Below are 11,334 nucleotides of genomic sequence, written 5' to 3' on the forward strand. Positions count from 1 at the left end.
GAGGGGAGGGGAGGGGAGGGAAGCCAAACCAGCGTTGTCCCTGGTTCAATTCCTGGTCAGGGCACATTCCAGGTTTCAGGCTCAATCCCCAGTAGGGGGTTTGCAGGAGGTAGCCAATAGATGTTTCTCTCTCATCGATGTTTCCCCTCTCTCTGTCCCTCTCTCTCTAAAATCCATAAAAAACATTTTTTTTTTTAAAAAAAAGGAAGGAGCAGGGACAGCCAGACCCAGATGGTAAAGATACAGAGCCAATTAAGGCAAAAGAAGTTTGAACATTTAGTAAAATAGGTTATAATACAATAGACTGTGTTTCTTTAGCAATGGTTATATATGGTCTAATTGAGGTTAATAAAAGTGTGAAGAAGCTTTGCTGTTGTTTCTACTGCACAATGTAATTCATTTACACATCTGCTATGATAGTTGCAATTTTACCTCTATTATCATTCTATAATTCACTAGTCATTCTATAATATAATATTCTATAAATAGAAGTCATCTATAATACAATAATCATTATATAATACAGTAGTCATTCTATAATATAATATTCTATAAATAGAACAGTCATTCTATACTTTTTTAAGTAGCAGAAAATTAATGAGAACAACAGATTAAAGAACAATGTAAAAAATCAACCACTAGAAGTATCATTTAGACAATTCACATGAAAAGGATATGAATGTACCAAAATCTTAATAGCAATTTTTCTAACAGGGTTTAGTGGAGTTAAAATATACAAGGCAGAGGTGGCACTGAATCGGAAAATTGCCTTCCCTTTATTCAATACTATAAAAGTCTGAAAAAGAAAATATGAGAAAAATTAATAGATTAGACATGTGGCTTATTTGAAGAGCTTACACACATGAGAACTTTTTACCTGATTTCTTGTTCAAACTTGTTTGTTTAAACCAGTTGGTATAGCATAACAAAAAAAATGGTAAATGTCTGTCCCCTAAAATAACTTACAGCTACAAATAAAAATATGACTTAACATTATCTAATCTGTCTCTAAGGTTCTAACTTTATGATACAAATTAATATCCAACACAAAATGTTTACCAAGTTATAAGGTAACTTAGCAGACTCCAATTCTATTTAAAGCTTACCATCTGTCACAGCTTTGGGAACTTTTCAGTTTATTCTGTACATGTTGCTATTAAAATAATCTTTTATAAATACTTTAATTACATCAAGTCATCTACCTCCAATGATTATGAGGACTCTTTATTTTCCCTGTGGTAGTTGTCCTACTTTAAAATGTCAAAACCTGGTTTTGATGATTCCATAGATCTGCTGGTAACAGAAGAGACAACTACATTGAAAATTAGGGTAAAATATATCATTTTTGAAGGGAATTTTATAGCTAAAAGCCTATAATCTGAAACCTCTAATCATCAATTTAGCATTGAAGCTACGCTACCAGAGATTACCTACCACATCTCTCTGGCGACCCACAGGTTGAGAACCGCTAAGATCATCTTTTATTTTTTTCCTTCAAGGCAACTCTGCTTCAGCCAATTCAACTCACTTGTCAATCCCACTCACAACCTGTCAGCTTCTCCCTCTGACTCTGAAAAAGGATGTCACAGGATCTTAGAGGAAAGAGGACCCTGAGACGTCATCTCTGCAAACTCCCTCCCATTTCATGTCCATAGCAGACTTGACAATAAGATTCCACCTACAATGCCCCACTATTATATCAAAGTTCTTAGTCTTGTCTCATATTAGAATCTCCTGGGGTGACTTCAAAATTGCCAATATGCTGAAGGATGGGCACAGACATGTTTAAAAATTTCCTCAGATGATTCTAAAATTCAGCCAGGGTTGAAAATCTCTGTGAATGTCCTCAGTTATCAGTCACCTCTTCCATCATGTCTTTCCAAATAAATTGCGATGTCTTCTGATCACTCCCTAATTGTTTTCTTCACCAGTGAAGTCTTTGTATGTTAATTTGCACACTTTGACATGTTGCTTGTAATTATAGTTAAGTAGTAATTTACATGTAGGGTTCATTCCACTGAGGGCTAGGTCAGACGTTATAAACCACTAAGCATAAAGAGCATGCAATCTTCTTTTCCTCCACACTTTTCACAGTATTTAATAGTGCTATTTGTAAATAAATACTTGTTTAATTAAATGTGGGTGTACCTTTAACATGCCATTTACCCTTAGGACATATATATACCCATTTACTTAATAATATGTTTTTACCCTTTAACCAACATCTATATCCTATATAGTCATGTTCACTGACAACATGCCCTGTTTGAGTAGGTAGTCAGAAACATATTAGTGAGTATAAAGGGCAGAGAACACCATTTCTCTATACATTGCCATTTTGTATTTAAGACCATAGAGCCAACCATTACCTAACCAACCATATTTTTTTTCTGAACGGCATTCTATAAATGTGAACAATTCTATGAAGAGAGCAAGTAAGTTGTTCTGTATTAGCATTGAGATTATCCAGAAGGAACTGTGGACATGGGAAGACTGCCCTTGAAGCACAAATGCATTAAAAGATTTTCTTGAATTCACAGGATTAGATCATCTAATATTATAGTCAAATAGTCTGGATCCATTTAAGCAGTCGATGACAGCAATAACATATAAAGTTCACCATAATTCAAGATGCATTTGATTATGCTTTTTTGAAACAATTTCCCTGAAAAGCAATTGCCACTTGTAACATTAGGAGAAGATTTTATTTTGAAAAAATATCCAAAGGCAAAGCGAATGAAAGCAAACTGTTCATTTACACATGGACTCCTACACTCCTCCTGCGAGATTCACTTGTGTGGCACTAATGGGATGAAAGCAGACATGCCAAGGGCGTCTTCATTGAATTTGCAGGTTCTAGAACAAAGCAGGCCTTCAGAACAAAAAGTATGTGTAAAAAAGGCCAGTTTATTTCTGCAAAACAACACCTAACACAAAATAAACCTTGATTTCTGAGAAGTGAGATACTAGCATTCTGTATAGGAGACAAGAAAGACATTTGAAATGTGGGCCCCGATGTTACTGAAAGATGTGAAAACTGAAAAGACTTGAGAAGATGACAAATAATTGGAGGAGGAGTAAATAGTGTCCATTCCGAAAGCTGGTCTTCAAGTAATGATAAGCAATGAGGTGACTTTAAAAATACAGTAATAGCCCATTCCTACTAGGTGATGATTGTTATAAGTGGACGTATGTTAAACCGGTCCTTGTCCACTCTGGAATGCTGTGTGCTTCTTTTTTTCCAGGTAAACACACATGTTATGTAGCTTTACTAACATTTTGACTACTTGGCGCAAGAATAAGCTTGACATCTCTGAGTAGGAAGATTCACATCAATCAGAGAATTAAAAAAAACTATACGACCAATTTTTAAACATTTTCTTGTGTTACATTAATAAACACCATGTAGAGTTCTGCTTAATGGTTAAGAGCTCCAACCTGGAACCTCACTGCCTGGGTTCAAATCTTGAATTCAACACTTATCATGTGAGATCTTGGGTAAGTTACTTAACTGCTCTGCGCTTCTCTTTTAATCTGTAAAATGACACTAACGTAGGACCTACTCCACTGGCTCTTTCAATATCAAATGAGTTACGTTTGAGTTCTACTCACAGTGCCTGACAAAGTATGTGCACAACAAATGTTAGCTATTATTATTATCACTGTCACTGTCCTTAAGTTATTTCCTGGTCAACTTAAATGCCATTAAAAGACATTGTGATGTTGCTCACCTGGTTAGATTAGGTGTGTAAATATATCTTTAATGGCAGCAAACAGTTACATAATGTTTTACAACTTTAAAAAGCCTTTCACCTGCATTATTTTCTAATTAACGTAAGTTTCATAGCATATCTTAAAATTCCAGAACTTCTCCATTAACTTCTTACATTACTTGCACCTTAAGAGATCATAAACTACTTTTTCTTCAATAGCACCTCGAACTTCATCTTTATAGATATTTCAAAAGGAAAGCAGTGCAGCCAACAGTGATGAGAAAACAGTCTAGATGTCTCTCAAGATGGGTCATGGCCACTATGAACAAATCAAGGCCCACATCTGGTTCTCAGACAGGAGGCAATAAAGCTGACTTTGTTCGCACACAGAGAACAATTCCGTTTCCAAGCGGCAGACTCACATCAACCAAGTTTTAAAGCCTAACATACGAAATCATAATGCCAACCCGTTTATTTACAATGAGATATATTACTTTCACATGGACTGAAATAATTGCAATAGCATAGCTAGCACAATCTTTCCTTTTAAGCAGATCTATGGGAAGACAAATTATAAGTGTTTTTTTTTTTTTTTTTGCTGAGGTTGGAGCCTTAAAAAACCTTCTTAATCAAATGATTCAGAATGCTTAACATCTCTGTTAGGTAGCCCACTGTACCTCCCCTACAATGAAATGGCCTTCATTTGAGGAGAAAAATGCTTTCAGGATACTACTAAATATCTGTCTCCCTTAGAAAATGCTAATGTTAATCTCTAGTATTCTCCCCCCTCCCCCATTTATTTTACCATTTCCCTTGCTTAAAGATACTTCCTGTCTTTAAATTGCAAATGCATTGAATCATGTCAAAGTAAGTGATACCCCATCTCTTGAAGGTATCTTTGCAAATATATTCTTTTCATAGGAGAACTGTCTTCTGGTTCCTTGGGGGATGTCTCACTCTCATAATCATGTGTAATAATCCAGCAACTAAATTTCAAAATTTCTATAGAAAAGTGCTGGAATAAATTACTTTTAGGAATCTAGGAATATCTTCTCATTGCCACCTTCTATGACACTAGTTTAAAAGGAAGAAGAAAAGAATTGTTTAAGTATTTAATTTTGTGTGGTGGCTTTAAATAAAGCATTCTAAAACTTGCTGCTCAAAATGTGTCCCATGTACGAGCCGCATGAGTCTCACTCGGTGGCACCTTAGAAATGTGGGATCTCTGACCCCACCCCAGGTCTATAGAATCAGAATCTGTATTTAACAAGATCCTCGGGTGATAAGTACTAGTGTGCCATCTGCTTAAGTATGTCGACAATAACAGATACTTTGCTTTGCTAATGCCAATTTAATTCTATCTCAATTGCTGGGACATTGCAGACATGGTCCATCTCTTCACTTCTCTCCACTGGAGCCAAATCTCGACTTCATTTCTTATGAGCATTTCTGCTTCTTACAGAATCAAATTTGAACAGTATGTGGTGCGGCATGTATATGAGCCTGAGAAAAGTCTATTAATGTTGAGTGTTTAATAAAAGACTTAACTTTGGAAGCATAACTGAACTTTCAGAAGCATAGAATCAGCACTCACTTTCTTACTGATGTAGTACGGGTCCAGGTCCTCCAGGGGCTCTGACACCATCCCAGGAGGGATGTCTCCATAAATAAATGGAAGGTTTTTTCCAGCTTCCAAGTCACCATTTGGCTTTGGTTTGTTCTCATCATCGTCTTGTTCTCTTTTGGGGTTCTTGGCTTTCTCTTCTGCAGCACGTTTTTCGATAGCAGCAAGGGAATCTCTAGTGAAAAGGCGGAAGCTCTCAGGTCCCGGGGGTACCAGCAGTGCCTGTGCCATCTTTTCATCCTGCACATTTAATCACGTGTAGCTTCTTGCATAAGAATTGCCTGTAAACAAACAAAAATGAATGAGAGTTAGGGAAGCAAATGAATGAGAGGGATTAAGAAAATCATCCAAGATGTTATTTAATGTTCCTTCTAGTAATTTTTTAAAAGTACCACACTACAAATTTTAACTTGGACACATCATAATTCAATCTAAAATTTTTAATAAGCCAACTTTAGAAGTCTATCGAAACTCTGTTCTGAGCCAAAATATAGTATACTTTTGGTAAAAAGAGTAATGCTTGTTAATAAAATACTTAAGGACTCATATTTCTCTCACCTCTCCTTTTATCAGATCTTACTCTCCAAATAAAGACATATTGAAGAAAAGACGATATTATAGACTGACTCATAGAATCTCAGGATAGGAAAGAAATTTTGCGTAACCCAACCCTTGTTCTAGTCATCAGCATCCTTGATCACTGGTTCTCCAGGGAAGGTCTGACCAGCAGCAAGTACAGGGAAGTCAAGACTTTGTTTCCTTTTAGCTTTTCCTTTTGGATCCTTCTGGGGCATCTTCTGAGGCAATGCAGAATACGGCAGGGGAAGGGGGGGAAGGTAGGTTTACAGTTGTTCTTATGGAAAAGAATACAATCCTATATAATAAAACCCTAATATGCAAACTGACCAAACGGTGGAATGACTGGTCGCTATGATGTGACCATCAGGGGGCAGATGCTCAACACAGGAGCTGCCCCTTGGGGGGAATCGGGCCTAAGCCAGCAGGCAGACATTCCCCGAGGGGTCTTGGACTGCAAGAGGGTGCAGGCCGGGCTGAGGGACCCCCCTGAGTGCACAAATTTCATACATTGGGCCTCTAGTAATACTATATAATAAAAGGGTAATATGCAAATTGACCCTAATGGCGTTACAACCTGGAAGGACCACCAGGGGGCAGATGCTCAATGCTGCCCCCTGGTGGTCGGTGCGCTCCCACAGGGGGAGCTCTGCTCAGCCACAAGCCGGGCTGAGGGCTGCAAACACAGCAGTGTGGTGGGAGCCTCTCCCACCTTCTCGGCAGCGCTAAGGTGTCTGACTGCCAGCTTAGGTCCTATCCTCCAGGGAGCAGGCCTAAGCTGGCAGGTGGACATCCCCCGAGGGCTCTCAGGCTGCAAGAGGACACAGGCCAGGCTGAGGGACAACCTCCCCCCATTCCCCCCCAAGTGCACAAATTTTTGTGCACTGGGCCTCTAATTAATAACTAATAACACTGCGTTTTGCATACTCAGAACTGTGATCCTACTTTTGTCCAACCCTGTATGTTTATTTCATTTTCTAATCTGCTGCTCTTTAACTATTCTAAGACAATTTTCAGATGCTTCCTGAATCTTTCATTTGGTATAGTGGTTAAAAGCATGGAATATGGCCTGGCTGGCATGGCTCAATGGTTGAGCATCGACCTATGAACCAGGAGGTCATGATTTGATTCCCTGTCTGGACACATGCCCGGTTGCGGGCTTGATCCCCAGTGTGGAGCATGCAGGAGGCAGTCGATCAATGATTCTCTCTCATAATTGATGTTTCCATCTCTCTCTCCCTCTCCCTTCCTCTCTGAAATCAATTTAAAAAATTAAAAAAAAATTAAAAAGCATGGAATATGGAGCTAGAACCCTTTGTTCTAAATCCTGGCTCTACCACTTGTGAGCTACATGACTTTGTAAAATGTAACCCCTCAGTGCTTCAGCCTTCATCCATAAAAAGGAATAAGAGAACTGACCTCCCAGGTTATTGTAAGGAATAAATGAATGAATTTACATGAAGTGTTTAGAACAGTTTCTGGAATTAGTAAACACGATTTTAGTGTCAGCGATCATAATCTAATTATCCTCAGTCTCTCCAGCCATTACTCCTGTTGCGGTTTCAAGCATTTTTACGATTCAAGTCACACTCGTTTAAGTAAGGTCTTGATTTGCTGGAACCACAGCTGACCACAGAGCTCCAGGAATGGGCTGGAAAGTGAAGAGCACGGGGTGGAGGGGGGGCATTCACACATGCCTGACACCTGGCTGGGAGAGGAAAGGAGAGAAGGCAGACATGTGGAGTCGCCTTGCTCAGTTTCCTGGGGAAGGAGGAAGCATTGTGTCTGCTGGAAATGTGACAGACCTGTCCAAAATACAGGAAATCAGAGACATAAATTTTGAAACGTAAGTTAATAGTTATTTTGCATTGTGCCAAAAAAATCACATTTTAAAAGTCAAGATAGAAAACAGAGACAATGACAACAAAATATGAGTGCATCAGTCGTCTTGTAGAATGATCTAAAACCATGGCCTCAAAGTAGTCATCAAAGTCGTCTGTCACATTTTCCCTGTCCCCATCCGCCCACCCAGCCCTTGCCCCTGCACTGGTCTAGACTCCATAGTCGTTTATCCCTCAGTGGCTTTCTAATTCTTAGCAGTTTGTTGCATATACTGAACTTATATAGACAGTGAGAAACGCTGGATCTTATAGTAACATAAGAAAAGTTGTATAGGTTTATATCATTTTTTGAGTTTAAATCTGGATTACTGGTTCCCTAGTTTGTTCTAATGACAAAAAATGATTTTAATAGCTTTTTTTCATGGAATTTGTTTTTATAATATGACATTATTATATCCCCTGCTACTATGAAGGCATACTAAATAAGTTATAAAATATTAGATTTGTCAAAAATTGTGTCATTTTCCCCACTAGTTCTGAAAAAGACCTTCTGATTTGAGGCGTGGTAAGGCTTTTTTTTTTTTGTACTTCATTAAGTGGGATGTGAATGTAAATCAGACGGTTTGAGGGTAGTTATTCTGTTTTACTCAAAAACAGTCAACTATTAATTTACAGCAGAATCAATGTTTTCTTCTATATCATGTCAGTTTTGATGGGCACATAATTGATCCAGCTCGAGGCTACGTGGAATAATCACAGCCTTTATACTTTCGAGTATGGAAGGAGTTTGCCCTTAACTACAAGTCTTAAATACCCAGAGATGCGTGATTCTCTCATCGCCTGTCATGAACTGAGTGGGTAAGTTTCTTCTCAAGTGTTCAATGAAAATGGAACAGCATGGCAAACCTGTCTTAAGAAGTTTCTATGAAACATGGTTGCTTTCTTAGGGGAAAATAAAGGTTGCTTTTGTATTTGAGCAATGATTTTGGTTTCTTTATTCACAATGGAATGGAAAACATGTAGCAATCGGAATGGGAGAGCTGGGTTAGCACTGAGTTTGTCACTAACCGTTTGCCTGTGTCATTTAACCTTCCTCAACCCCAGTGCCATTGAAGTGCCTTATCATATATGTGGCAGCACTTTGCCACAGAGAAATAACTAATTATACTCATTTAATTGGACTCTCCTGGTTGCTAAGTTTTAAAATGAAATTAGGCTAAAAGCATTTAATGTGGAAATCTTTCAATAATCTTTGGAGATGATCCTGATTTCTTTGAAATATCATAGAGCAACGACCATCACAAAATCATGAATATTTATTTAAAAATAAATAGTTCTGTACCTTCATGTTCACTTATCAAGACTAGAATAAAGAATCTGAGTCTTGGTAGAAAGAAAGTAAAGAAGTCTTTTTAAAATTCCTATACTCTTATCTCTTACATCCTGAGAAGCCAGGCCAGTCCCCAACTCAGCTTTTCCTCTGCAAGGGGAACTATTTGGATAGGCTGAGACATTAAATATTACAGGGAGTAGTTTCCGGTGGCCCCACCTGCAGCTTTGCTGTTTAGAAACCTCTCCTAGTTCTTTGGAAGTTCTATTTTAATTTTAATTCTACTTTAAAATTTTTCTTCTCTTTTGTTCCTTGTGATCTTATTATACAAAACTCTTACATAATTTTATATTTCTAATAGAGCAGACTTTTAAAAATTAATTCCTGCTGATGTCTTGGTGTGGAATATATATTATTAATGAATATATGTGCATTATAATTTATTAAAATACATCAAATTTAATATGCCAAATTTTCTCCAGAACTGTCCTTGCAAGGACAAAAAAAGATAAGAATAAAAAAGATCTGAAATGATCTCTTAGATTAACACTAGTGTCTCTATGTGTGAATGTGTGTGAGTCAAGCAAAAGCATCCCTCTGTTAATCAATAAAAAGACTGTGGTTCAAATTATCCTGTTATAGGGATGGACCACAGAATTTCAAACCTGGAAGGGAATTAGGATAATTCAGGAAATACTTATTGGGAGACTATCATGCATCAGTACTGTGCTTGGAGTACACACCTGTGGTCCCTGCCTTTAGGGAGCTGGCCATCTCTTGGGAGAGACAGATATTTATGCAAATGATTATAATGCAATTATATGTAGCTGGCTATTGTCTTCGCTCCATAAAAGGGAACAATTTCTTCCGCCAAGGGAAGGAAGGGTGGGAGGGGTGTGGTTCATGCAAGTTTCCCTGAGGTAGGTTTTGTAGACTATTTGGGATTTGACCAATTAGATGTGGTGGTGGTAGTTGGGGGAGGTCTAGTAGAAAGACCTATCTGTAGAGACATCTAAGCAGGGAGACAGCATGTACATGGATCTAGAAATAACAAAGAGCATGGAGAGTTTGGGAGGTACTATAAGGAGTTCATTACGCGCAGAGACTAACCTGCCCAAAAGGGAGTGGAAAGAGGAAGGACTAGAAAATTAGGCAGGACATAGATTACTAAAGGTGTTATACAGAACACTAAGGTAAGCCAGGGATGGGGAGTGACATGATCAATTTAAAGATTAGAAAGATGGTGGCAGTTTGAAGTGTAGACAAGTAGGAAGTAACCTTAGAACAACAGGTTTCAAAAGTTTGGTTTCAGGATCCCTTTATACTCTTAAAATCATCAGTGACCTCAAAGAGCTTTTGTTTATGGGGGGACTTATCTCCCCATGTTTACCACATTCAAAATTAAAAGAAAAATTTAAAAACTTTTATTAATTAACTTAATAGTAAACTATTGTATGTTTACATATACTAGTAAAACAAATGTTTAGTGACAATAACTATATTAACCCAAATGAAAAGAATTGAGTGAGAATGAATTTGTTTTACGTTTGGTTAAATCTCCTCATTGTCTGGCTTAATGAAACACAGCTAGATTCTTTTTAAAAAATATATATTCTTATTTATTTCAGAGAGGAAGGCAGAGAGAGATGGAAACATCAGTGATGAGACAGGATCATTTATCGGCTGCCTCCTGCAGGCCCTGCACTAGGGATTGAGCCTGCAACCTAGGCATGTGCCTTTGACCGGAATGGAACCTGGGATCCTTCAGTTCACAGGCCAACACTCTATCCACTGAGCCAAACCAGCTAGGGCTACAGCTAGATTCTTATATCTGTTTCTGAGTTCAATCTATTGAGGTAATTTGCTCAATCTATTGAGCAAATTAAGAAAATTCTCACATATAAATACCCATATATATGTATCTAGAAAAGGAGAATTTTAAGTTAATTGCTTTTTCAGAAAATTGTGATATTCTTTTTGGATAAACACTAAAACTACAAATGGCAGTTTTTAAATTAGTTTCAAAATGGAACCTGGACAGATACATGCAAAAAAACGAAAGTAGACCACCAACTTACACCATACACAAAAATAAACTCAAAATGGATAAAAGACTTAAATGTAAGATGGGAAACCATAAAAATATTAGAGGAATCCACAGGCAGCAAAATCTCAGACATATGCTGAAGCAGTATCTTCACCATTACAGCTCCTAAGGCAATGGAAACTAAAGAGAAAATAAACAAATGG

The 11,334-nt window shown here is 37.7% G+C and overlaps 1 protein-coding gene across 4 annotated transcripts in view; it reads right to left on the reverse strand.

Annotated features, from left to right (window-relative positions):
• LOC102257654 (sodium channel protein type 3 subunit alpha) overlaps positions 1-11,334 on the reverse strand; it is a 107,684-nt gene that overhangs the window by 70,909 nt on the left and 25,441 nt on the right. For all 4 annotated transcript variants that reach the window (XM_005859391.2, XM_014534153.1, XM_005859389.2 and 1 more), the window contains exons 3-4: positions 5,308-5,618; positions 678-796 (exon numbers count right to left, since the gene is read on the reverse strand). In XM_005859391.2, coding sequence (XP_005859453.1) covers positions 678-796; positions 5,308-5,568 — 380 coding nt within the window. In that variant the 5' untranslated portion in view covers positions 5,569-5,618. The remainder of the gene's footprint in view (positions 1-677; positions 797-5,307; positions 5,619-11,334) is intronic.

The sequence above is a fragment of the Myotis brandtii genome, unplaced genomic scaffold (assembly GCF_000412655.1).
Source record: "Myotis brandtii unplaced genomic scaffold, ASM41265v1 scaffold125, whole genome shotgun sequence".
Taxonomy (NCBI): Eukaryota; Metazoa; Chordata; class Mammalia; order Chiroptera; family Vespertilionidae; genus Myotis; species Myotis brandtii.